The sequence below is a fragment of the Aotus nancymaae genome, unplaced genomic scaffold (genome assembly GCF_030222135.1).
Source record: "Aotus nancymaae isolate 86718 unplaced genomic scaffold, 86718_ANA_hifiasm-v0.15.2.pri h1tg000028l, whole genome shotgun sequence".
Classification (NCBI taxonomy): Eukaryota; Metazoa; Chordata; class Mammalia; order Primates; family Aotidae; genus Aotus; species Aotus nancymaae.
The window spans coordinates 40,343,296-40,371,224 of NW_026988441.1; the positions used below are offsets into that span (position 1 = coordinate 40,343,296).

At 53.5% G+C, this 27,929-nt stretch overlaps 1 protein-coding gene across 1 annotated transcript in view; it reads left to right on the forward strand.

Moving 5' to 3' along the window:
• The first annotated feature begins 13,422 nt into the window (after positions 1 to 13,422).
• Positions 13,423 to 27,929, forward strand: part of ZFR2 (zinc finger RNA binding protein 2) — a 38,093-nt gene continuing 23,586 nt past the window's right edge. The window contains 7 exon segments of the mRNA XM_064382151.1: positions 13,423 to 13,958; positions 16,240 to 16,426; positions 17,401 to 17,515; positions 18,640 to 18,858; positions 18,956 to 19,191; positions 23,927 to 24,109; positions 26,433 to 26,610. Of these exon segments, the coding sequence (XP_064238221.1) occupies positions 13,423 to 13,958; positions 16,240 to 16,426; positions 17,401 to 17,515; positions 18,640 to 18,858; positions 18,956 to 19,191; positions 23,927 to 24,109; positions 26,433 to 26,610 (1,654 nt within the window).

The window sequence follows — 27,929 nt, forward strand, 5'->3', positions numbered from 1 at the left end:
CTGGAGGACAGGACTTTGGCCTGGTTATTCCCCGCTGCTATGACAGCACCCGTGACAGCATCTGGCCCCCAGCGGCACCCAGGAAGTATTTATCCAATGACTCAATGAATTTGCCCCCAGATCGCCGAGGACTTTCACTTTCTGTCCAGGTATTTTGTACACACAGAATTTCTCATAGTGCAACCTGCAAAAGCAATATCATCTGTAGAATGGTGCCTCAGAAGGCCCTTAATGACTTTGCTTTTCAGCTTAGCCAGAAGATCACCTCCTTTGTTCTGAAAATGCAAATGATTTTTCATGCTAAGTTGGGATTTAAAGTAGAAATAAAAAATTCACATTAAGAAAAAGAAAAGGCCGGGTGAGGTGGCTCACGCCTGTAATCCCAGCACTTTGGGAGGCCGAGGCGGGCGGATCACAAAGTCAGGAGATTGAGACCATCCTGGCCAACATGGTGAAACCCAGTCTCTACTAAAAATACAAAAATTAGCTGGGCATGGTGGCACATGCCTGTAGTCCCAGCTATTTGGGAGGCTGAGGCAGGAGAATTTCTTGAACCAGGGAGGCGGAAGTTGCAGTGAGCCAAGATCGTGCCACTGTACTCTAGCCTGGCGACAAAGCAAGACTCTGTGTCAGGAAAGAAAGGAAAAAAAAAAAAGAAAGAAAATCTTGGCTGGGCATGTTGGCTTATGCCAGTAAACCCAGCATTTTGGGAGGTGGAGGCAGGAGGATCACTTGAGCCCAGCAGTTGGAGCCTGCAGTGAGCTGTGATTGCACCACTGCACTCCAGCCTGGGTGGCAGAGCAAGACTCTTTCTCTTAAAACAACAACAAAAACCTCTTAACTAGTTCAGCAGGAGAGTCCCAACTCTTGTTCTCTGCAAGAATTTAAAAGGGCTGCTTCCTGTCTCGTGAGTTTGAGTTCACGGCCACTTGCTCCGCATCAAGATCCTGCCCTAACTGTCCGGTATCATCTGTGTCATAGCCCCTGAGTGGTTTCTCTCTGGGATGCAGGAATCTGAGCTCTGACCATTTTTGGAAGAATCAACTTTTGACTTTGGTCCGGAGTTGGTGTGTTCACATGATCGCTGGTCTCAGCCACCACACATGTCTCGGACTCAAACACCGCAGATGGCTCTGAAGCTCCTGTTACGTGGTAGTTGCTAGAAAAGGCTAGAAAGAACAAGATGTGGGTGTTGTGTCCTGCCTGTTTTTTTTTTTTTTTTTGAGACAGGGTCTCACTCTGTTGCCCAGGTTGGAGTGCAGTCATGTAATTAAAGCTCACTGCAGCCTCAAACTCCAGGGCTTAAGTGATCCTCCCTGCTCTGCCTCTCAAGTAACTGGGACTACAAGTGCACACCACCATGTCCGGCCAGTTTTTGTAGTTTGTAGAGACGGGATCTCACAGTGTTGCCGAGGCTGGTCTTGAACTGTGCTCCTGGGCTCTAACGATCTTCCCGCCTTGGCCTCCCAAAGTGCTGGGATTAACAGGTGTGAGTCACCATACCCTGCCTGGTTTTTAGTATATTAACAGAACTGTTTGACCATTACTCTAATTCCAGAACATTTTCATTAGCCCAAAAGGAAACTCCATCTCCATTAGCCATTACTTTGACCCCCTCCCTCAGAGCCCAGCACCCACAAATCCCCTTCCTGCATCTGTGGATTGGCCTCTCCTGGACCTTCTATAGAAATGGAATCACACCCCATGTGGCCTTTTTTGTCTGGCTTCTCTCACGGAGTGTGATGTCCTCAGGATTCATCCGTGCAGCATTTGCTGGAGTGTCATTTTTTTTTTTTTTGGTGGCAAAATATATATAATATAAAATGTTCCATTTAACCTCAACGGATGCTTTTTGATCCACTCATGACAGCAGGGATTCTCAACCCAGGGTCTGGGAAACCCAAGGTAACTTCAGACACATCTCTCTCTGTCTTTTTCAGGGGATCAGGGCAGGGCAGGAGGCCACAGCTTTCATCTCACTCTAAATTGTGAGAAAACAAAGGGGGATCAGCATGACCTCCCAGTATGGGAACCCAGGGAGGGCTCCAGCCCTCTCCCCGTCACCCCTGAGGCCTGGCAGAAGCAGCAGCGTCAGCTGCCGACCGTCTGCTTTCTGTCTGCAGAGCCAGGCTCTAATCCTCAGTCCCCAGCCTGTCCTTCCCAGATCTGAGTTTCTCCACTGCAGCAGTTTTGAAGCGACGGTGTCTCACTGTGTTGCTCAGGCTGGTCTCCAACTCCTGGGCTCAAGTGATCCTCCCAAAGGGCTGGGATTACAGGTGTGAGACACTGCACTGGCCAACAGCAGCGATTTTTGACATTTGGGGCTGGATTGTTCTCTGAGGTGGAGTCATTCTGGCCATTGCAGGGTGCTGAGCAGTGTCGCTGGCCTCCACCCACTCTATACCAGGAACTCCCCCAAGTGGTGACAACTGCAGATGTCACCAGACATCACCTAGTGTCTCCTGGGGGCAAAATTGGCCCCCTTTGAGAATCACTGCCCTGGGCTGCCTGGGTTTTGGTGTCTGTGTGAGCTATGCTGTGGGGAAGTCTTCCCATGAGCTATATTTTTGCTGGCTCAGCTCTGAAACCACAATGTGGCAGATTGTTGCCAAAATGCCCTCATCCTTCATCCCCGCTTATATCCATGCCCTTCCCCCATGTCCTTGTCACTCTTCCAGTCCAGAAGTGGAGACTGCTCCCCTGGCCCTTGCGTCTGGGCTTCCTTGTGCCCTACCTTGGACAGTTGGCTGCAGTGGAATTGATGCTGTGACTGCCCTGAGTCCACGCTTAAGAGGCTTGCATCTGCTCCATCTCGTGGGACCCTGCCTGGTGAAGGACCCAAGGCTGGCCTGCTGGAGGAGAAGATATAAGGAGAAGAGCCACAGTGCCTAGTCAAACAGGCAGCTGCCCTCCAGGGGGCAGGGAAGCCCAGCCGTGGTCAGGAGGGCCACCCAGCTGAGTCCCATCTTCACCAGGGTTGCTGCCCAGCTGAACCCCGCCTCAGCCAGGAGAGCCGCCCAGCTGAGCCCCGCCTGGCCAGAAGAGCCACCCAGCTGAGCCCTGCCTGTGGAATCACAAGTGAAATAAATGATTGTTGCTTTGAGCCAGAGGTCAGTGGACCTTTTCTGTAAAGGGCCACATAGTAAATATCTTTGGCTTTGTGGGCTACACCATGTCTGTCACATTAGTGAACCCTGCCGTTGTATTGCAAGATGAGCCATGGACAATGTGTCATCCAATGGGCTTGACTGTGTGCCAATAAAACTTTATTTTTGGACACAAAATGTGAATTTCATATAATTTTTCACATGCCATGAAGTGTAATCACCCTTTTAACTTTTTCCAGTCACTTAAAAGTGTAAAAACCATTCTTAGCTTGGGACTGTACAAAAACAGGCAGGCCGGATTTGGCCACACATGGCCAACCCCATCTTAAAAACCCTTCTGTCCCTCCCTTTCTCCCTTAAAAAGGAGAAAGGTCTCCCCTGAGAGCTCTGCAAAGCCAAGGTCTCCCCTGAGAGCGGGTGTGAGACCCATGAAGATGCCGGCTGCTCCATTAGAGACAAAACCCATGCTCCACTTCTTCGTGTAATCGTGCTTAGTGGAATGGAACAGCAGTTTGTGCACACACATGTGTATGTGTGTGTGTGTATGCATGTGCATGTGTTGGTCACGAGCGATGACTTGAGATGAGGCAGGCCAAGTGTTCCCTTCCTGAGTCACAGTCACTGTGTGGGCCATAGTCACCAGACATATATTACCCTCGGCTGTTCCCAGCCCTTGTTTTAGGTGTTCGTAAAGCCCTACGCTGCTGGGAACTGGCTTTGACTGCGCTTTCCTGCAGGTGACATGATGGCTGGTGCATGTGTTCTGTCCCCTGTCCACCACCTTCTGTAGTTGTGGCCCCTGTGTGTCTTGTGTCCTTAATGGGCCTTCCCTCTGACTGCTCCCCTCTCTAACCATCACCCCCTGTCTTGGTCGGCTGGAGCTGCCCTAACAATACCACAGACTGGGGCTTAAACCAAGTTTATTTTCTCCCTGTTCTGGAAGCCAGAAGTGTGAGCACAAGGTGCCGGCAGGGTGTGGTTTCTGGTGAGGCCTCTCTCCTTGGCTTGCAGACGGCCGCCTCCTCACAGTGTCATCCTGTGACCTTTTCTCTGTCCATGTGCACCCATGGTGTCTTTCCTTTCTTATTTTTCTTTTTTTTTTGTTAAGAGACTACCCTGCCACACAGGCTGGAGTACAGTGGTAGGATCACAGCTGACTGCAGCCTCCGTCTCCTAGGCTTTATTGAGCCTCCCACCTCAGCCTCCCAAGTATCCACCGGCACACAGTGTCTTTGTTTTTTTGTTTTTGCTTTTGTTTTGTAGAGATGGGGTCTCAGTATGTTGCCCAGGCTGGTCTTGAACTCCTGGCCTCAAGTGATCCTCCTGCCTCGCCTTCCCAAAGTGCTGGGATCAGAGGGGTGAGCCACTACACCCAGCCTCTTCCTTTTCTTTTGTTCTTTTTTGTTTTTTTTTTTTTTGAGATGGAGTTTTGCTCTCTTACCCAGGCTGGAGTGCAGTGGTGTGATCTCGGCTCACTGCAACCTCCGCCTCCCGGGTTAAAACGATTCTCCTGCCTCGGCCTCCCGAGTAGCTGGGATTACAGGCATGCACCACCACGCCCAGCTAATTTTGTGTTTGTTTTTTTTTAATTTGTATTTTATTTTTATGTTTTTGAGAAAGGAGTCTTACTCTGTTGCCCAGGCTGGTGTGCAGTGGTGCAATCTCGGCTCACCACAACCTCTGCCTTCTAAGTTCAAGCAGTTGTCTGCCTCAGCCTCCCGAGTAGCTGGGATTACAGGTGCCTGCCACCAGGCCCAGCTAATTTTTGTATTTTTAGTAGAGACAGGCTTTCTCCATGTTGGTCAGTCTGGTCTAACTCCTGACCTCAGGTGATCTGCCCACCTGGGCCTCCCAAAGTGCTGGGATTACAGGCGTGAGCCACCGCGCCTGGCCTTTTTTCTTACAAGGACCCCAGTTCTGTTGAGATCAGTCCCTACCCTGATGACGTCATATAACCTTCATTCCCTCCCTGAAGGCCTCATCTCCAAATACAGTCACATGGGGGTTAGGGCTTCAACATAAGAATTGGGGGTGGGGAGACGTCATTCAGTCCATTGCATTGCCGTAGCATCCGAAACAGGTCAAAGCTTGTCATGAGATGCCTGGGTGGCTCCTCATGGCTGAGGATAAACCCAAGTTCTGCCTTGCACTGGTGAGTCCTGAGCCGCCTCCTGCCACCCCTCGCCCCATAGCCTCTGTCCCTCAGCACCCAGGACAGTCACCCCAGCGGCCCTCCCCATTTCTGCCTCACTCCTCAGCTCTGTGCACTCCTTTGAGTGCTTCCACTTTGAAATCCCAGGCACCCTTCCCAGTGCTCCCCGGGCCTTTTCCAGCCTCCGGGGGAGCCTCCTGGGTCTTCAGAGCAGTCTGCACACCCCTCCTTCTCCCACAGGGTGCCTGGCTCTCCCTGCCTCTCCCCCGCGTCTCTGCCGTCTGTGCAGGAGAGGCGCTCCATGCCCACCATCAGATGACGACAGAGTGGCAGGACAGGGCGGTGACCTCCGGTGAGGTCAAGGGTATCTTGGCTGACGTCACCTTGACCCTATAGGCCTCACAGCTCCACAGTCTGCTCACAGCTGCGACGTTCACAGGATGTAACACCGAAACCAGTAGGGGTTGCCCTGCAGGCCAGCAAGGATGCCCGAGACCCGGCCTCAGCTGGCTGACGTATCTGCATGTCAGTCCCACGTCCGTCCTCTCTGTGTGCTGGCTCAGCAGATTCTAAACTGTAGCGTGCCTTAGCGTTGCTGTTCAGGGTTGTCTACGAGAAGAGCGTGTTCTTTTCCATTCACTCTCTTCGTGGTGCTGACTCAAGCCTGATAGCAAGTTAGAGGCCAGCCCACGTTGTCCTGGGGATCCTTCCAGAGTGGGGCTGGACCAGGCAGGAAGCAGCCTTCGGCTCTGTCCACTTGCGCGAGCCTACGCCCTGGGATCGAGCTTGTCCTAGACCATCGGTTCCTTACTGGGCAATGTTTGGGAGCATTTGTCGTTGTCACGACTTGGGGGAGCTCCTGGCATGGGGCGGGTGGAGGCTGGGGATGGGGACGCTGCTCAGCAAGATGCAGGGCCCCGAATGGCCCCATCCCAGAGAACAGTGGTGTCCCAAATGTCGGCAGTGCCTGAGTTGGAAAACTCTGCCCTATGCTGAATGGGCTGGTCTCCGTCATGAAACCAGTTCACAACCAGCCGCCTCCGCTGTCCTCTTGGGTGGGGCGTCCACCAGGTGGAGACAAAGCTGTGTGCGGAGGCACAGCGGGAGCAGGTGGGGAAAGCCTCACAGGTCCCCACTCCTTCCTTGGGGCCCTGGGCAGAAGGACTCCACTCAGCCTTCTACCCAGTCACACCTGCCGCCACCGCCCTCTGCTGGTGCTGCTCAGCACGCCTGGGCCTCCGGGTGGGAGGGGCACGGTCTCAGGACCAAGGGAGGCCACAGAAGAATGGTGCTTCCTCCCCAGAAAGCTACTCACGATTTGCTAGCTAGTACTGAACGCTTTGTGTTTTTCAGACATGGGATCTCGCTCTGTGGCCCGGGCTGGAGTGCAGTGGTGTGATCAAAGCTCACTGCAGCCTCAACCTGCCAGGCTCAAGAAATCCTCCCGCCTCAGCTTCCCAAGTAGTTGGGGCTACAGGCATGCGCCACCATGCCCCGGCTAATTTTTCTATTTTGTAGAGATGGGGTCTTGCTATGTTGCCCAGGCAGGTCTCAAATTCCTGGGTTCAAGCGATCCTCCCATCTTGGCCTTCCAAAGTGCTGGACAGGTGTGAGCCACCACACCTGACCATGAAAGCTTTTTTTTTTTTGAGATGGAGTTTTGTTCTTATTGCCCAGGCTGGAGTGCAGTGGCATGGTCTTAGCTCACTGCAACCTCCACCTCCCAGGTTCGAACGATCCTCCTGCCTCTCAAGTAGCTGGGATTACAGGCACCCGCCACCATGCCCAGCTACTTTTTGCATTTTTAGTAGAGATGGGATTTCACCATGTTGTCCAGGATGGTCTCAAACTCCTGACCTCAGGTGATCCACCTGCTTCGGCCTCCCAAAGTGCTGGGATTACAGGTGTGAGCCACCACACCCGGCTGTGAAAGCTGTTTATACAAAAGAAGCAGCAGGTCTCAGTCCAAAGGCCTTTACAGCTGCGATTGTACTTGGATTTCCCAGCCCTTGCACTGTAGCTTGGGCCGATCATACCCTCTAGCCGAGCCTTGCAGACTGTACAAAACCAAAGACAGGGCCTGCGGGTGTCCTCCCGGTCTCCATCCCGTCCTTTCCCCTGGCCGGCTTGGTTTGGACTCCACGCCCGTCCTGTGTGTCTCAGGAGAGGGTGGTCCTGGCTCCAGGGGTGGATCCTGATGGTTCTAAATCAGCTCTCTCAGCCTCTTTTCCCTTGACTCTTACTGGCTTGTGGGTGGTGTAGGGCTCAGGCAGGACAAGAAGCCGCTATAGAATAAACCTTGGAGCGTTGCTTCGATGGTGGAAGATTGGTAACAATGTGAGGCAGTGCAGAAACACATCTGCAAATTGCTCCACACTCCTTCCTTCAAAAGGTGAGGCCTGAGCCTCTCCCCACGCGTACAGGTCGGATTCAGTGACTTGCTTCTAATTAATGGAATATGGCAGAAGTTATGCTACATGATTTCTTTTTACAGTTTTTTTTTTTAATTCTCAAAAAATACTTTTTGTTGTGGTCGAGAAGGAGTCTCGCTCTGTCGCCCAGGCTGGAGTGCAGTAGTGCTGTCTCAGCTCACTGCAACCTCTGCCTCCTGGGTTCAAGCAATTCTCCTGCCTCAGCCTCCCGAGTAGCTGGGATTACAGGCGTCTGCCACCACGCCCAGCTAATTTTTGTGTTTTTGGTAGAGACAGGGTTTCACCATGTTGGCCGGGCTGGCCTCAAACCCCTGGGCTTAAGTGATCCTCCCGCCTCCACCTCCCTAGTAGTTGGGATTACAGGTGTGAGCCACACCCACTGCCCCCAGCTCTATGAAACGATTCCTGAAGCTGGATCATAACAAGTACAACTTCCACCTAGTGTGTGTAGCTCGCTCTCTCCTGCTCTGTCTCGTATCCTTTGCTTTGGGGGAAGCCGGCCGCCATGTTGTGAGGACACTCAAGCAGCTCGAGGAAAGGGCCTGATGGGTGGAATGAGGGCTGCCACCAACAATTGGCACCAACTTCCCAACCCTGGGAGGAAAGCATCTTGGAAGCAGATCCTGCTGCTGACCTCGTATTGGCAACTTCGTAAAAGATCCTAAGCCAGAACTCGGTAAAGCCAGTCCCAAATTCCTCATCCACACAGTGAAGATAGCCCTTATTGTTTAAAGCTACCTTGTTCTGTGGGGGTAATCTATCACTCAGCAGGAGTTAACTAATGCATAGTATAAATGTCTACCAATAGGAAAACAGGTAAATGAATCATGGTATTTTCAAACAAGTAAACCATCAGTCTTTTCTGTAGAAGCACATTCCACTTATGTGATCAAGGAAAACAGGAAAATAGGTGAATGAATTGTGACATTTTCAAACAAGTGAACAGTCTCTTTTAGAAGCATACTCTGCTTTTGTAATTAAGGAAAATAGGTGAATTGTAACATTTTCAAACAAGTAAAAAATTATTCTTTTTTTAGAAGCATATTCTGCTTATGTAGTAAGGAAAATAGGTGAATGAATCGTGACAGTTTCAAACAAGTAAACGGTGCTTTTTTTAGATGTGTGTTCTGCTTACGTAACTAACCAGTCTTTACATTTGGGAGGCCCAGGGCAGAAGTGCAGACGGAAGCCCGCCTGCCATATGTCTACGTATTTTAACAGTATCAAGCAAGCTGGCTAAAGTTAAATACAGTATGTTCTGTCCCGCTCACCATGACAAACACACCTTTCTAACAACATGCACGGAAACTGTGGTGCTGTGGTTTTTTGAGTCAAAACATCCAAGATGGCCGGATTTACTTAGCCAGCCCTCCATCCATGGGTTCCGAACCTGTGGATTCAACCAACTGCTGATCAAAAATATTTGGAAAAATGGGCCGGGCGCAATGGCTCATGCCTGTAATCCCAGCACTTTGGGAGGCTGAGGCAAGTGGATCATGGGGTCAGGAGTTTGAGACCAGCCTGGCCAACATGGTGAAACCCAGTCTCTACTAAAAATAAAAAATTAGCCAGGCATGGTGGCGGGTTCCTGTAATCCCAGCTACTTGGGAGGCTGAGGCAGGAGAATCGCTTGAACCTGGGAGGCGGAGGTTGTAGTGAGCCAAGATCACGCCACTGCGCTCCAGCCTGGGTGACAGAGCGAGACTCTGTCTCAGAAAAAAATGAAAAAGATTTCCGTATCATTTGAGTGTGTTATGGAAATGACCTGAAGCGGCCGTTGGGGGCTGAATTGCCCCCTTCTCCCACACATTGCTGTGTCAAGTCCTAACCCTCAGTGCCTCTGAATATGTCTGGATTTGGAGACAGGGTCTTGACTTATTTTTAGTCTTTTTCTTTTCTTTTCTTGAGACAGGGTTTTGCTCCATTTCCCAGGCTGGAGTGCAGTGATGTGATCATGGCTCACTGCAGCCTTGACCTCCTGGGCTCAAGTGATCCTCTTGCCTCAGCCTTCTTTGCAGCTGGGACTACAGGTGCGCACCACCATGCCTAGCTAATTTATGTTATTTTATGCTTGTAAAGATGGGGTTTTGTCATGTTGCCCAGGCTTGTGTAAACTCCTGGGTTCAGGCAGTCCTCCTGCCTCCGGCTCCCAAACTGCTGGGATTACAGAGGTATGACCATGTAGGGACCACGTGTGGTTTGGGTTTTCTTTTTTTTCAAAAAAAATATTCTTTAATAGTGATAGGGTATCACTATGTTGCCTGAGCTGGCCTCAAACTCCTAGGGTCAAGCCATCTTCCTGCCTCGGCCTCCCAAAGTACTGGGATTACAGGTGGGAGCCACCATGACTGTCTCCCCCCGCTTTATACTTTTGTGATAAAAATTTTTTTCTCTTGTATAGACAGGGTCTCACTCTGTTGCCCAGGCTAGGGTGCAGTGGGAGAGCCAGGGTCTTTAATGAGGGAATTCAGTTGAAATGAAATCAACTTAATCAGTTTAGCCCTATGCAGAATGGGCCCTAATCTGATCCGACTGGGATCCCTGTAAGCAGAGATTAGGAGGACACAGACGTGCACAGAGGGCCAACCACGTGAGGACACAGGGCAAAGACAGACTGCTGTCTGCAAGCCACAGAGGGACCAGCGCTGCCGACACCATCTAGGACATCCGACACCTTCATCTAGGACATCAAGGCGTTAGAACTGTGAGAGAATGAGTAAGTCTCCATCGCTAAAGCCACCCAGCCCGTGGTACTTGCCCATGGCCACCTGGGCCAACCGTGCAGTCCCCTCCTCCAGTCAGGCTTCTGCCTCCACACCGCAGAGCACAGAAGCGGACTGCAGAGGCAGAGACAGTCTCCCTGGAGGGGGCCACAGAGAGCGCCGTTCCAGACTCCAGGGAGGGAGAGGAATTCCTTCCGGAAGTGGATGCCTCAGGGCACCAGGCCTCCTCCTCTGCTGGAACCCCAGCTGAGAAAGACTCATCTAAAGGATTCAACCACGAGATGCCATTAAACCACAAGTGTGCAAAAATTAAATATGTCTCCGTCATAAATGCAGTTTAAATATAAAACACTGGGCTGGGCGCCGTGGCTCACGTCTGTAATCACAGCACTTTGGGGTGCTGAGGCGGGCGGATCACTTGAGGTCAGTTCGAGACCAGCCTGGCCAACATGATAGAAATCCTATCTCTACAAAACATACGAAAATCAGCCAGGTATGGTGCCAAGGACCTGTAATCCCAGCTACTTGGGAGGCCAAGACAGGAGAATCACTTGAACCCGGGAGGCGGAGGTTGCAGTGAGCCGAGATGAGCCATTCCAGTATGGGCAACAGAGTGAGACTCCGTCTCAAAAAAAAAAAGAAAAAGGAAAACATTGAAAACTTAACTTCCTTTTTTATGTTTTCTTAAAAGTTACTTTCCAACCTGGTGTGGTGGCTCACGTCTGTAATCCCAGAACTTTGGGAGAATGAGGCAGGTGGATCACTAGGTCAGGAGTTCGAGAACAGCCTGTCCAATATGGTAAAACCCCATTTCTACTAAAAAATACAAAAATTAGCTGGGTGTGATGGCGCACACCTGTAGTTCCAGCTACTCAGGAGGCTGAGGTAGGAGAATCAGTTGAACCCAGGAGGCAGAGGTTGCAGTGAGCCGTGATTGTGCCACTGTACTCCAGCCTGGGCAACAGAGTGAGAGTCCATCTCAAAAAAAAAAAGTTACTTTCCTATAATCTTCAGAAATTTATATTAATATTAAAAGGCAAGCGCCGGGCATGGTGGCTCACACCTGTAATCTCAGCACTTTGGGAGACTGAGGCGGGCGGATCATGAGGTCAGGCTATCAAGACCATCCTGGCCATGGTGAAACCCCGTCTCTACTAAAATACAAAAAACCAGCCCGGCGTGGTGGCATGCACCTGTAGTCCCAGCTACTCGGGAGGCTGAGGCAGGAGAATCGCTTGAACCTGGGAGGCAGAGGTTGCAGTGAGCTGAGATAGCACCATTACACTCCAGCCTAGGTGACAGAGTAAGACTCTGTCTAAAAAAAAAAATCTTGCCTGTAAAAAAAAGAAAAAAATTTGCCTGTAATTTTAGCACTTTTGGAGGCTGAGGTGGTTGGATCTCCTGAGGTCAGGAGTTCGAGACCAGCCTGGCCAACATGGTGAAACCCTGTCTCTGCAAAAATACAAAGATTGGTTGGGCATGGTGGCACACTCCTGTAGTCCCAGCTGAGGGAGCCTGAGGCAGGAGAATTGCTTGAACCCAGGAGGCGGAGGTTGCAGTGAGCCGAGATTGTGCCACTGCACTCCAGCCTAGGTGACAGGAGGAGACTCCATCTCAAATAAATAAAGAGAGCTACTGATCACTTTTTTTTTTAGATGCAGTCCCGCTCTGTCACCCAGGCTGGAGTGCAATGGTACAATCTCAGCTCACTGCAGCCTCTGCCTCCCGGGTTCAAGCAATTCTTGTGCCTCAGCCTCCCGAGTAGCTGGGACTACAGCCGCCCGCCACCACCCTGAGCTGATTTTTGTATTTTTAGTAGAGACGAGGTTTCACCATGTTGGCTGGGCTGGTCTTGAACTCCTGACCTCGGGTAATCCTCCTACCTTGGCCTACCAGAGTACTGGGATGACAGGCGTGAGCCACGTACGTAGCCTGGACCCCTTTCTTGATCAACATTTTGGCCAATAGAGTCCCTGAGACTTCCAGAAGAGAAACGCAGATCTCACAATGGGCTTTGTGTGGAATCTAAATGTTTCTTCGTAACGGGTAGGGCGCTTCTGCTTTTCCTGGGAGAGATGGAAACACCCCGCGATGGTGCAGATCAGAACGTGTGTGGTCCCAGTGGACATTTCCATCCTTCTGTAGAGCCCCCTATTTCTGGTCCTTCAGGAGAATCTGGAGAAACAGGCTGAGGTGGTTGATGGACTCCTCCCCAGCAAAGCACCTGCCCTCCCTAAATGTGAGCGGAGCCCTTGCTGCGTGCCACACGTCACAGCCCCAGGAGACAGCTGGGCTCATGCTGCTGTCCTGCATTCCAGGGTGTCAGGGCTAGGGAGGAGATGGCCGGTGAAGAGATGCACAGTGGATCCTGGGCGGTGCCAGGAAGAAAAAGAAAGCAGGACCAGGAGACAGAGGGGGATAAGTGTCAGGCCACAGGGGCTCCAGGTGGCTCGTCCAGGGTGTCACTGAAGTAGCCACCTGCAGGCAGCAGGGAGGGGAGCCCTAGACAAGGGGGTATGGGGTTGGTGGGATGGGGGGAGGGCTTTGAGCAGGAGATGGCATGGTTAGGGCTGTACTTTGAGAGGACCCCTCTCTGGCTGCCAGGAGGACACAGATGCTGGTGGGGAGGGAGGAGGGGGAGGGGCTAGGTGGTCTGCAGCAAGGGCTGTGCAGCCGAGGCCAGGCTCTGCTCTGCCCCAGCTCCTGCATCGAACCTTCCACACGTGCTCACTTTGGCCCATCTATCGGCGCTCAGCGCAGCCTGGATAGCACTGTCTGTTATTCTGGTTTTTTCACGGCCGCTTATGGAGATGTGGGGACAGGAGTACTGCCACCGTCATGGTGTTTGAGTGTCCATAGTCATGGTTTTCATCGAGTGTCATAGTCACAGTGTTCACCGAGTGTCAGTCACGGTGTCCATCAAGTGTCACAGTCACGGTGTCCAGAAGTGTCACAGTCACGGTGTTCACCGAGTGTCATAGTCACGATGTTCACTGAGTGTCACAGTCATGGTGTTCATTGAGTGTCACAGTCACAGAGTTCACCGAGTGTCACAGTCATGGTGTTCACCGAGTGTCACAGTCACGGTGTCCATCGAGTGTCACAGTCACGGTGTCCACCGAGTGTCACAGTCACGGTGTTCATTGAGTGTCACAGTCACGGTGTCCATCGAGTGTCACAGTCACGGTGTCCACCGAGTGTCACAGTCATGGTGTTCATTGAGTGTCACAGTCACGGTGTCCACGAGTGTCACAGTCACGGTGTTCACCGAGTGTCACAGTCACGGTGTCCATCGAGTGTCACAGTCACGGTGTTCACCGAGTGTCACAGTCACGGTGTCCACGAGTGTCACAGTCACAATGTTCACCGAGTGTCACAGTCACGGTGTCCATCGAGTGTCACAGTCACGGTGTCCATCGAGTGTCACAGTCACGGTGTCCACGAGTGTCACAGTCACAATGTTCACTGAGTGTCACAGTCATGGTGTTCATCAAGTGTTTACAGTCATGGTGTTCATGAGTGTGCAGCTTGTGGCTCAGGATAAGTGTGTGAAAATTCCAGAGGAATGAATGCTTGAACCCAGGAGACAGAGGTTGTAGTGAGCCGAGATCATGCCACTGCATTCCAGCCTGGGTGACAGAGTCAGGCTCTGTCTCAAAAAATAAAAAAAGATGTAACTCACAAGATTTTCCTGTGCCGCGGAGAATGTCTCCTTGTCCCTGGCCCTGACCCTCCGGATGACTCACCTGGCTGGCAGGAGTCTACAGCACGGCCCAGTTGGGGGCTGGGTGGTGTGGAGTCTCTGCCTTCTAATCCATTTTCCCCAAAATGACCCTCACAACTTGCTCCTTCCCTATGGGGTAGGAGGTTCACTTTTTAATATATATTCATAGTGGTATTGGGCTATGATCTTTACTGCTACTTCTCCCTGGCAAATGGGCTTTTATTTATTTATTTATTTTTATTTTTATTTTTATTTTTTGAGACAGAGTCTTGCTCTGTCGCCAGGCTGGAGTGCAGTGGCGCAATCTCGACTCACTGCAACCTCTGCCTCCTGGGTTCAAGAGACTCTTCTGCCTCAGCCTCCTGAGTAGCTGGGATCACAGGAGCGTGCCACCATGCCTGACTAACTTTTGTGTTTTTAGTAGAGACGGGGTTTCACCATGTTGGCCAGGATGGTCTTGATCTCTTGACCTCGTGATCTGCCCGCCTCGGCCTCCCAAAGTGCTGGGATTACAGGTGTGAGCCACGCCCAGCCAAATGGGCTTTTAGACTCCAGAACTGTCTACTGGGTGCGTGATATTTAGCCGAGCAAGGGGCGCTAGGGTCAGAAAGATCTAGGTCTGAACCCGCCCCTGCACTTGATGTAAGCCCCTCCCTCCTCCTTGGAGGTTTTCTCGTCTAGACCGTGGTTAGCGATGGTACCACACCTCCTCTGAAGAGTGAATGAGGGCATGTGGACGAGGGCCTCAGCACCGTGCAAACCCAACACAGATTCATTCTTTTTAGGGAAGAGTTTTTACTTTAGTGCTAACTAAAATAATTATCTTAATAATCAGGTGGACTGACTTGTTGTGTTAAAAAAAATACAATCAGAGCCTGGGCAGCATAGTGAGACCCCACCTCTGCCAAGTTATTTTTTGAAATTAGCTGGACATGGTTGCACACTTGTGTTCCCAGCTACTCAGAGGCTGAGGCAGGAGGATTGCTTGAGCTCAGGAAGTTGAGGCTGCAGTGAGCTGTGATCGTATCCCTCAGCCTGGGAGACAGAGTGAGACCCTGTCTCAAAAAAAAATTTTTTTTAAGAGAAAATACAGTTGGCCCTCCGTATTCATGGGCACTGCTTCCGTGGAGTCAACCAATGACAGATAGAAAATATTTGGAAAAAGAATGCGTCTGTACTGAACATGTATGGACTCTTTCCTTCTCATTATTCCCTAAACGAGGCAATATAACAGCTATTGACACCGTGCTGACGTTGTGTTAGGTAGGGCAAGTAATCCAGAGATGATTGGCAGTATGAGGGATGATACATTTAGGTTATGTGCAGACACCGTGCTGTTTCTGTCAGGGACTCGAGCCTCCATGGATTTCGGGATCTGAGCGGGTCCTGGAACTCATTCCTTGCAGATACTGAGGGACAGCTGTACCATTTTTTGTTTTGCTGCTTTTGAGACAGAGTCTTACTCTGTTGCTCAGGCTGGAGTGCAGTAGTGAAATCACAGCTCAGTGCAGCCTCTACTTCCTGGGCTCAAGCCATCCTCCCACCTCAGCCTCCTGAGCAGCCGGCACTACAGGTGTGCACCATCACACTCGCTAATTTTTTTTTTTAAATTTTAGTAGAGACAAGGTCTCACTGTGTTTCCCAGGCTGGTCTCGAACTTCCGAACTCAAGCGATCCTCCCGCCTCAGCCTCCCAAGGTGCTGGGATTACAGATGTGAGCCACCACACCTGCCCGGACACTGTACTGTTAAAGTTTAGTTTTCTCTGAAACACCCTGATGTGGAGAAGAAGCCCGGCCACACAGTAGATCATCTGCGAAGCAGCACGCAGATGGGTTCCAGTCCCACCTTTGCCACTGACAGTGCCTCAGTTTCCTCGTCTGTAAACTGGGTACAATGATGGTCCCAGCGTTAGTACAGCGTTGCTGTGAGATGGTGTTAATTTGTGGAAAGTGCTTCTGACCATGCCCGGGCTCCTCGGAGCGTCTCTAGGAAGCAGGGCAGCTCAGGTCCAGTGGCAGCTGGAATTGACACCGTCAACTCAGTGCGGCTGAGAACTCGCTCTAACCCCATGGGGCTTTTCTGTGTGTTTGTGGTTCTAGCGCCCAGCCTCCAACCCTTCCCCTGCCCACCGTGGGGGCCAGCTCTACTGCACAGCCCACTCCTGGCACGGGCCCAGCTGCCCTGGCGGGGTATAGCGGGCACCAGCCCCACTCCAGCCAGGACTTTGCCTGCCACAGCCAACCCCAGGAGCCCATCCCTGCGGCCATCACCATGGCTCCCTACCAGGTACCCAGTCCTTTCTTTGACTTGCATTGCCGGGAAACGTGGTAGCCTTGCGTGGGTGAGAGCGGTGGGCTCCCCGCAGCAACTCCTTCTCCCAGGCCTCTTGACCATGCTCCTTCCTTCGGGATCCTTCTGCTGGGATTATGTGCCCGCAGTGGGGAGAAATCAGGACAGCAGCTCCCGAGACAATCCGCTGCTCTCAAGGACAGGTCCCATGCATACCTCTACATCAGGGCTGTGGGGACAGCGATGGCACCTAGAGCTTTGTCCCAGCCTCAGCAGTGACTCTGAAGGAGGAGGAGGGTCTGCTGGGTTGGAGGACCCCTCCCTGGCCACAGCAGATGGCCTCAGCCACCTGGCCCCAAAGAGACCAGGACTCACCCCACCTTCCCCACGCTCCGGGTTCCTACCTTTGTAAGAGGGAGTCTGTGGTGTGTGGGGCACACCTGGTGCTGAACACCCCTTTCCCAGCTGAGGTACTCAGGGCTGCAGAACCAGCCTCGGTGTTCCTACTTGGTGTCGCAAAGACATCTCCCGTGACCATGCTCCAACTCACAGCCCTGCCAGCCACACCTCGTCCCCAGATTGTGTGGGCCAATGGCACCAGAGGCCACCCTGTCACCCAAGCTAAGCACCCACCTGACCCCACCCTCTTCCTCCCGTCTCCATTTCCTCGCCAAGGCCTCAGGGCCTTCTCCCTGCAGGCCCCCGTCTCCTACCACGCCCAGTGTCCTCTTGTGAATCTAAGTCAGACTCTTGGAAAGGAGTGTCGGCTCCATAAGAGCTGCCGTATCAGCCACACACCCTGCCCCCTGCCCCCTGACCCAGAGCCTGGGCCTGGTCCTGGGCAGATGCTCAGGATCCAGCGCTGTAGGAAGGACATCGTGCAGAGTCAGTGTAGCCAGGGCGGGTCGCACCTGGCATCTGAGCTGCTCTCACCTGCTCTCTGTCTGTCTCCTGTGAAAACCTCCCCACAGGACAATTACGGCTACCGACAGTCCACAGCTTCCAGGAGCTACGAGGACAGGCCATACTTCCAGCCTCCTGCCCCCCAGCCTGGGTGCGCGACAGCTGCAGACTCCTGCCAGCCAGGTGAGCCATCTGCAGTGTGGGGCTGGGGCAAGGAGACATTCCTCACAGCACAGGAAAACCTCATGAAAGTTACATCTTTTTTTTTTTTTGAGACGGAGCCTTGCTCTGTCGCCCAAGCTGGAGTACAGTGGCACAGTCTTGGCTCGCTGCAACCTCTGCCTCCCAGGGTCAAGCAATTCTCTTGTCTCAGCCTCCCGAGTAGCTGGGATTACAGGTGCGCACCACCACACCCAGCTAATTTTTGTATTTTTAGTAGAGACAGGGTTTCACCATGTTGGCCAGGCTGGTCTCAAACTCCTGACCTCAGGTGATCTCCCGCCTCAGTCTCCGAAAGTGCTGGGATTACAGGCATGAGCCACCACACCTGGTGAAAGTTACATCTTAACCATCCTAGAGGCTGTGCACGGTGGCTCACGCCTGTAATCCCACACTTTGGGAGGCCTGAGGTGGGAGGATGGCTTGAGCCTAGGAGTTCGAGACCAGCCTGGGCAACACAGTAAGACCCCATCTCTATAAAAAATGCAAAAAAAAAAAAAAAAAATTAGGCAGGTCTGGTGGTATGCTCCTGTAATCCCAGCTACTCAGGAGGCTGAGGTAGGAGGAGGTTCGCCTGAGCCCAGGAGGTGGATGAGCTGTGATCACACCACTGCACTCCAGCCTGGGCAGCAGAGCGAGACCCCGTCAACAAAAGCAAACCTAATGCGGTAGGTTTGCAGGGAGCATCAGGACTGGCTGCTCAGGCACGCCCGGGGGCTCTGCTAGGTGCCGGCCTGACCGTGGGAGAGCGAGAACCAAAAATGCAGCTAACAGTTTTTTCAAGGCAGCTTTCCCGAGGTGGCAGGAGGTGAGCTCTGTGGGTGTCGCAGCTGGAGACACATAGGAGCTCGGCCAGGGCGCCCACAGCCCTCCTCCCCGATAGCAGGAGGGAGAAGACGGACTCTGGAAAGGAGAGGTGGACACAAGGTCACCTGCCAGTCGCTGCCGGGACCTGGCCCAAGGCTCCGGACTCTGGTCCCAGCTTGAGCATCTATCGTGTTCCAGCCAGCTGAGCCAGGGGCTCATCTGCAGGTGGGGGACAGTGGGGTGGGGGTTGGCTCTGCAGAGGACCTGTGCCTGTCCCCTAGGGACCCAAGAGGCCTGCGGGCAGCCTGGCCCCCACGGCGGTCACAGCCACGCTCAGCCCCCACGACAGGCGCCCATGGTGGAGGCTGGGCAGCCAGCGAGCGCCTTGTCTTCAGGCTACACCTACCCCACGGAGACAGGCATCCAGCCCGAGGCCTCAGCGTCCATCGTGACCTCCTACCCCCTGCCCTCCTACGATCCCACCTGCACCCCCTACACGGGTAAGACCAGCGTTCCCTGCCTGTCGGCCCCCGCATCAACTCGGGTGGGTGGGATCAGCATCTCCCCTCTTCACTCATTGTTCTCCCTCCTCCTTAGGACCAAGCTACCCGAGCTGTGACGCCTTGGTGTACTCCACAGCCAGCCCTTTCTATCCTCCAGCGCAGCCCACGTCTCCCCCAGGAACCCCACAGCAGCTGCCCCCGCTGCCCACGCCCACGGGCTCAGGAAGCAGCCCCAGAGCCGACCCGAAGCCACCACTTCCCAAGGCAGGGCCCAGGCAGCTCCAGCTTCACTACTGTGACGTCTGCAAGATCAGCTGCGCGGGCCCCCAGGTCAGCAGCCCCACCGCCTGGGCAGGGCCTGGAGACCTCTCCGTCTCCAGTATCTGAACCCAAATGTGGGCACCAGGGGTCAGGGCTGCCACCTGCTAAGGAAGGTCTGGTGTTATGCATGGTGTATGCATGTGCGTGTGTGTGTGCAAGCGCTTGTGTGTGTTCATGTGTGTGCAAGCACTCGTGTACAAGTGAGTGCATATGTATGTGTTTATGTGTGTGCAAGCATGCGTGTGTGCATGTGTATGTGCAAGCGAGAGTGCATGTGTGTATTTGCATGTGTGCCTGTGTGTGCAAGCATGTGTGTGTGCATATGTGTGCAAGTGAGTGCACATGTGTATGTGTATGCGTGCATATGTGCATGCATGTGTGTGCACGTGTGCATGTATGTGCATGCGTATGTATGTGCATGCATGCATGAGTGTGCATATGTGTGTGCGCTTGTGCATGTGTTGCATGCATGTGTGCATATGTATGTACTGTGCGCATGCATGTGTATGTGTGCATGAACGTGTGTGTTTATGCACATGCATGTACACGTGTATATGTTGCATGTGTGTATGTGTGCATGCATGTGTGTATATGTGTATGTGCATATGTATGTGTGGGTGTGTATGCGTGCGTGCATATGTATGTGTGTATGCGTGTGCGTGTGTGTGCCCATGTGCTTGTGCATGGCAGTGCTCATTTGGGGCACACGTGAAGGACTCCTTACCAAACGCACGAGCCTGAGATTGTAAACGTGCAAATCACCCAGCTGAGATCGTGGGCTCATTTCCTAGAAGGATAATTAAACCCTAGAGCGCTATCTTTGCAAAACACATACTGTGATCTCCTGAAAGAAAGCTCTGGACCGTGGAGAGACACGGAGTCGGCAATCGCAGACTCTGGAGAGGTGTGAGAAGGCTCAGGGCCCCTGCCCCAGCTGGGTTGTGGGACCGGGCCCTGCTCAGGGAACTCTCCCACCCCAGATCACCCTTTCCTTGCCTCAGGACCTTCCCCCAGCAGCTTTCCACTCATGCTGGTCTTTCCCACTCATGCTGGGAGAGACCTTGGCATTCTTTGCACAGTGCTCAGATAAAAGTTTGGGGGTTTTGTTAGAGACAGGGTCCCGCTCTGTTGCCCAGGCTGGAGTGGAGTGGTGCCATCACAGCTCATTGCAACCTCCACCCCCTGGGTTCAAGTGATCCTCCCACCTCAGCCTCCCAAGTAGCTGTGAGACAGATGCAAACCACTATGCCCAGCTAATTTTTTTTTATTTTGAGTAGAGATGGGGTCTCGCTATGTTGTTCAGGCTGGTCTTGAACTCCTGGGCTCAAGCGATCCTCCCACCCCAGCCTCCTGAGTAACTGGGATTACAGGTGCACACCACCATGCCCGACTGTTTTTTTTTTCATTTTTTGTAGATACAGAGTCTTACTATGTTGCCCAGACTGGTCTCAAACTCCTAAGCTCAAGGGATCATCCTGCCTCCGCCTCCCATAGTGCCAGGATGACAAGCTGAGTCCCCCCACCCGGCCCACGTGGGTTATTTAATCCTTATAACTGCCCTACGGCTACCATCTCTGTGTGGCAGATAAAATCCCAGAGGCTCAGAAACGGTCAGTACTTTGAGGAAATCAGAGTAAGTTTTAGTGACCAGGGCATAAATCAGACCAAGATGTGTTGAAACCCATACGGCTAATTACTACAGTAGACCCAAAAAGCGCACAAAGACAGCCTACTGGCCGGGCACGCTGGCTCATGCCTGCAATCCCAGCACCTCGGGAGGCTGCCACCAGTGGTCATCGCTTGAGCCTAGGAGTTCAAGACCAGCCTGGGCAACATGGGTGAAACCCTGTGTCTAAAAAAATTTAAAAATTAGCTGGGCATGGTCGTGTGTACCTGTAGTCCTGGCCACTTCGAAGGCTGAGGTGGGAGGATCATCTGAGCCCAGGAGTCAGAGGCTGCAGTGAGCTACGATCAATCACACTACTGCACCCCAGCCTGGGCGACAGAGCGAGACCCTTTGTCTTACAAAAAAAAAAACCTACCTATAATCCCAACACCCTGAAATGAATTAACGGTAGCATCTTGGTGTGTATTCTTCCAGAGTCTTCTCTATTCCATAGGCAGTCTCTCTTTTTCCGAGTTAGCATGTGTGTACAAGCGTGTGTATTTACTCTGTTGCATTGGAATACATTTATGAGGTTCAAGATTGCTAAGTTCCAGGCCAGGCACAGTGGCCAGCACTTAGGGAGTCTGAGGCGGGAGGATCACCTGAGGTCAGGAATTCGACACCAGCCTGGCCAACATGGTGAAACCCCTGTCTCTACTAAAAATACAAAAATTAGCCAGGCGTGGTGGCAGGTGCCTGTAATCCCAGCTACGCAGGAGGCAGAGGCAGGAGAATCACTTGAACCCAGAAGGCGGAGGTTGCAGTGAGCCGAGATCACACCACTGCACTTCAGCCTGGGAGACAGAGTGAGACTCTGTCTCAGACAAACAAACAGATTCCTGAGTTCCAGAGAGCACACATACAGTAAAATGTGTGCGTGTACCTCTCCCGCCTCCTGCTTTTCCTCTGTAAAACCCGACGATGTCACCAAGTTGCAGTGCACTAAGCCGGTAGCCTGCAGGTGAGGGGGCAGTGCCCGGTGTGCCCCAGGATTTTCAGGGGCACTCTTCAGTCTGCGGAACGTTCCCTCTTGGCATGGTCAGGGCGTGTTAGTTTCGTGGCCCACCTGCCACATCTTGTGTGTGGCCGGCTGCATTTCAGGATTTTGAGAAGCACACCCGGGATTCTACCTAAGGGCTTGGCTGTCGCTTCCCCAAACACAGTCAGATATTTTGGGCCCGGCAGTACCGGACGCGTAGGCCTGTGACTCACGGTAGCTTCCCCTGGGTGGAGCCCCTGCGTCTATTAGCAGTTGTCTTTTCCTTTTTCTTTCTTTCTTTCTTTTTTTAAATGGAGTCTCACTCTGCCACCCAGGCTGGAGGGCAGTGGCACGGTCTTGGCTCACTGCAGCCTCCGCCTCCCGGGTTCGAGCGATTCTCCCACCTCAGCCTCCCGAGTAGCTGGGACTACAGGCGCACACCACCATGCCCAGCTATTTTTTGTATTTTTAGTAGAGGCGGGGTTTCACCATGTTGGCCAAGCTGGTCTTGAACTCTTGACCTCGTGATCTGCCCGTCTCAGCCTCCCAAAGTGCTGGGATTCCAGGCGTGAGCCGCCGCGCCTGGCTGGCTGTTAGCAGTTTTCTAAGAAGGAAGTGTACATGACCATGCTTGGGGCAGCATGTGCCCTTGCTTGGTTTCCAAGGTTGAACTCTGAAAAGCCAGAATGTTCTGTGTACAGCAGGAACGTGTGATGCATGGAGCATGCTTTCTTAAGGCACTCCTGGAATTCCAGAAGAAGGAAGAAGCCTTATGTCTACCAGTCTGAGCCTGTGGGTTTGTTAACGTGGGCTTCATAAAGGAACACTTGAATTAGCCAGGCATGGTGGCGGGCGCATGTAGTCCCAGCTACTGGGGAGGCTGAGGCAGGAGAATCGCTTGAACCCAGGAGGCCTCTCAGGTAGCTGGGACTACAGGTGCAGGCCACCACGCCCAGCTAATTTTTTTTTTTTTTTTTTTTGAGACAGAGCCACGTTCTGTCGCCCAGGCTGGAGTGCAGTGGCACCATCTCCGCTCACTGCAGCCTCTGCCTTCCAGGTTCAAGCAATTCTTGGTCTCAGCCTCCTGAGAAGCTGGGATTACAGGCGCCCAATACCACGCCTGGCTAATTTTTATATTTTTGGTAGAGATGGGGTTTCACCATCTTGGCCAGGCTGGTCTCAAACTCCTGAGGTTGCAGTGAGCTGAGATGACTGCACTGCACTCCAACTTGGGTGACAGAGCGAGACCCTCTCTCAAAAAAAAAAAGTTTGAGAAGTCTATAGTAAGAAGATAGGGTGTGGTGGTGCGCTTCCGTAATCCCAGCACTTTGGGAGGCTGAAGGGGGCAGATACTTGAAGTCAGGAGTTCAAGACCCGTTTGGTCAACATGGTGAAACTCCGTGTCTACTAAAAATACAAAAATTATGCGGGGCACAGTGGCTCATGCCTGTAATCCCAGCACTTTTGGAGCCGAGGTGGGTGGATCATGAGGTCAGCGGTTCAAGATCATCCTGGTCAACATGGTGAAACCCCATCTCTACTAAAAATACAAAAATTAGCCGGGCATGGTGGTGGGTACTTAGAATCCCAGCTATTCAGGAGGCTGAGGCAGAGAACTGCTTGAACGCGGGAGGCAGAGGTTGCAGTGAGCCGAGATCGCTGCATTGTACTCCAGCCTGGGCAACAGAGCCAGACTCTGTCTCAAAACAAAACAAAACAAAACAAAACAAAACTTATCCAGGCGTGGCGGCATGCGCCTGGAGTCCCAGCTACTCAGGAGGCTGAGGTGGGAGAATCACTTCAACCCAGGAGTGGGAGGTCGCAGCAAGCTGAGATCACACCATTGCACTCCAGCCTGGGCAACAGCGTGAGACTCCAGCCTGGGCAACAGAGCGAGACTCCATCTCAAATAATAATAATAATAATAATTAGAAAAATAAAGGGACACTTGAACTTCCCTGGCATCAGGCAATGGAGGAATGGGGACAGCAGGCCTCTGCTACCCGCCAAGTTCCTCTGCTGAGCCGGGGGCTGCAGGGGGAGGGGCGGCCCCCAGTGTGCCGACCCCCTCTTAGGCCACCTCTCGCCCCTTGCTGCAGACCTTCCGGCAGCATCTGGGAGGGCAGAAGCACAGGAAGAAGGAGGTGGCCCAGAAGACAGGCCTGCAGCCCAACAGCAGCCCGCGGCGGGTGCAGGCGCAGCTCCACTGTGACCTGTGTGCTGTGTCCTGCACCGGGGCAGATGCCTACGTGGCCCACATCCGGGGAGCCAAGCACCAGAAGGTATGCCATGCCCCAGCCCAGGCTCCCCGACCCCTGGGGAGGAAGCCCAAGGTCAGCACTTGGGACCCAGAGAGGCACCTGGGGAGATAAGAGGGGGCCCAGAAAAGCCTCCCCAAGTGGAGCGCACCCCGGGGCCGGCTGCCCAGGCCCATGCCTCCTCATCTCCGAGGAGCCAGACTGTTTTCCTGATATTTCATTCATTCGTTCATTCATTTATTTAGAGATGGAGTCTCGCACCGTCTCCCGGGCTAGGGTGCAGTGGCACCATCTCGGCTCACTGCAACGTCTGCCTCTCAGGTTCAAGCGATTCTCCTGCCTTGGCCTCCCCAGTAGCTGGGATTACAGGTGCCCGCCACCAAGCCTGGTTAACTTTTGTATTTTTAGTAGAGACAGGGTTTCACCATGTTAGCCAGGCTGGTCTCGAACTCTGAGCTCAAGTGATCTGCCTGCCTCGGCCTCCCAAAGTGTTGCGATTACAGGCGTGAGCCACTGCACCTGGCCCAGTTATATTATTTTATTTTATTTTTCATTTTACTATTCTTTTTTGAGATGGATCCTCACTCTGTCGCCAGGCTGGAGTGTAGTGGCACAATCTCGGCCCACTGCAACCTCCACCTCCCGGGTTCAAGCAATTCTCCTGCCTCAGTCTCCTGAGTACCTGGGACTACAGGCGCCCACCACCAAGCCTGGCTAACTTTTGTATTTTTAGTAGAGACGGGGTTTTGCCCTGTTGGCCAGCCTGGTCTGGAACTGTTGAGGTCAAGTGATCCACCCGCCTCGGCCTCCCAAAGTGCTGGGATTATACTCCTAGACTCCTGTCCACTTGTAAAAGGAGCTCCTGCTCATTGCACAAAAGCAGGAAGTGGCTGAGACACTCACACCCGCACTTTCAACAAAGTGTTAGCATTCAGGCGCGGCCACAGACAGGGCTTGCACTGCGATGAGAGCACACGCCGTGTTCCCATTGGGGTCTTGCTTTCCACACTGCCAGCTGTAATATCACTGTTTTCCTATGGCCTTAAAAAGGCCCGGGTTAGGCCGGGCGCAGTGGCTCACGCCTGTCATCCCAGCACTTTGGGAGGCTGAGGCAGATGGATCACGTGAGGTCAGGAGTCCAAGACCAGCCTGGCCAACATGGCAAAACCCCATCTCTGCTAAAAATACAAAAATTAGCCGGGTTTAGGGGCGTGTGCCTGTAATCCCAGCTACTGGGAAGGCTGAGGCGGGAGAATTGCTTGAACCTGGGAGGCAGAGGTTGCAGTGAGCTGAGATGGTGCCACTGCACTCCAGCCTGGGCGATAGAGCAAAGCTCCATCTCAAGAAAAAAGGCCTGGGTTATGTCACGTTCTAGGGTAGAGGGGATGGAGTCCCCACCCGAGGGCAGGGAGAGGGACAGCCGGCTTGTGCTGCAGCCTCTGCTGCCAGGCTGGACCACCCTGGGAGGCCTGGCTGGGGACCTGGCTTATCTCCCCCAGCTGCCCAGAAGCTCATCCAGGGCCTCATTCTCTGGCTCAGCTCAGGACAGCCTGCTGAGGGCCTGTGTGAACCCTCAGGGGAAAGAGGAATGGGCAGGGAGGCATGGAGGAGGGAGGGAGGCGGTGGGAGAAACGGGAGGGGGACTCACTGGCCTGGGGATGGGAGAGCTAGGGGCTGGCTGGGGCGGAGCTGCAGGCGTCACCCTCACAGATTAGGGCTTGACCTGGGGGTCAGGGAGGCCCTGCAGCCCACTGTGGGTTTGGGGGTGCAGGGGAAATCTGTGCAGTGCGTCTCAGACACTCAGAGCTGGCGAGTGTGTCTGAGAAGGTCCCCAGAACACACACAGTGACCCTGTGCACATGGAACCTTTGTGCCTTGCACCCGGAGGTGCCAAGAATAGGGCATGGCCAGAATACGGACGTGATCACGTGCACGTGTGCGTGCAGAACGTGGGCGTGCATCCAGGGATGTGTGCACACCCACAGTCCACCCACACACGCTGAGTCCCGGGCTGTCGGGGGCACTAGCCTGGGGCTTGGGAGGCAGAGACACGTCCCCACCTCAAAGCCCACATGGTGAAGGAGGGGGAAGAGAGTCCATGTGAGCCGGTGAGGGTATCACAGCGCTAGAGGAGTCACAAGCACGTGTGCAAGGCAGGAGGCCACCTGGCAAGGGCCTTCTGGAGGGGGTGAGTTCCAGAGAGTCAGAGCCAGAGAGGAGGTGGGGTCCCCGGGACCCGCCCACCCACACTTCCGCTGCGCTCCCATGGAGGCCCTTCCTACCTCTTGGAAAAGGCCATCAGGCCTCAGGGTGGCCCTCACACAGGGTCCAGCTCTGTCTCTTCCAGGTCTTCAAGCTGCACACCAAACTGGGGAAGCCCATTCCCACCCTCGAGCCTGCCCAGGCCACAGAGAGTGCCCCCGGGGCTGAAGCCAAGGCCACGCCCCCCACCGGCCCCAGCGTGTATGCCCCGAGCAGGCCAGCACTGGCCAGGAGACCTGTGGCCTCAAAGGCCTCACACAAGGGTACGTGTCTCTGCATTCTCTACCATGTCTGCTATGTGTTCACGTACCCACTGGCGCCCTGGCTGCCTAGTGAGAGTTTCATGAGCGGTCACCGTCCAGTCGATTTTCACGAAAGAGATTTCATGTCTTCCCGGGGAGGGGCGAGGGGCTGGTGCTGTCTCTCCCGCACTGCAGCAGAGCAGGATGGCCTCCCGCTGGCCCACACCACCCTCAACCTTAGAGACCATTTCCAGAGAGAGCAAGCGGAACCGATAAAATGGTAATGCCATTTCTTCCTATAGAGTCGTGTTTTCTTTTCGAGATGGCGTCTCACTGCTCTGTCGCCCAGGCTGGAGTGCATTGGCGCCATCTCTACTCACTGCAACCTCCGCCTCCTGGGTTTAAGCAGTTCACCTACCTCAGCCTCCCAAGTAGTTGGGACTACAGGCGTGTGCCACCTCGCCGGGTTAATTTTTGTGTTTTTAGTAGAGACGGGGTTTCACCATGTTGGCCAGGATGGTCTCCAACTCCTGACCTCAGGTGATCCACCACCTCGGCCTCCCAGAGTGCTGGGATTACAGGCTTGAGCCACCGCGCCCGGCCTCTTCTGGTACAATTTGGGCTGGTGCTGGGTGCTGGGGTTCTCTGGAAGCCCCCCACCCTGCACTCTGAGGATTCCCTGAACTGCCACCTCCACTGTGCTCCCCTACACGCCCTGGGGCTCACGGTGAACAAATTGGGCTCAGAACCAAAGTTATGTGAGTACCAGGAAATGAAGGTGGCATCCTTGCGCCCTCCCCTGTGGCCCTGCCTGCCCTGCGTGCAAAGCCCCAGCTATCCGAGCTGACCCGCGGTAACTAGGAGTAAATGTGTGTGTTGCTTCACTTTCCCTCCACGACAACTTTTTTCCTGGGTTTTTGTTTGCTTTTTGGGACAGCCTCGCTTTGTCGCCCGGTCTAGAGTACAGAGGTGCTATCATAGCTCACTGCAGCCTCTGCCTCCTGGGCTCAAGCGATCCTCCCAGCTCGGCCAGGAGTAGCTGGGACTACAGGTGCGCACCACCACTCCCCACTACATTTTGTATTTTTTTTTTTTTTAGAGATGGGGTCTTGCTATGTCCCTCAGGCTGGTCTGAAACTCCTAGGCTTAAGCGATCCTCCCGCCTCGGCCTCCCACAGCGCTGGGATTACAGGCGTGAGGCGTGAGCCACTGTGCCCAGCCCGAAACTCATTGAAGTCGATGTTGACACCAGTCCCTCAGTGTAGACGGAAAAGCTGTAAATGGTGGAGGCGGAACTGAGCTGTCTGTGTAAGAGTCTCTGCCCTGGGCCACCGTGCTGT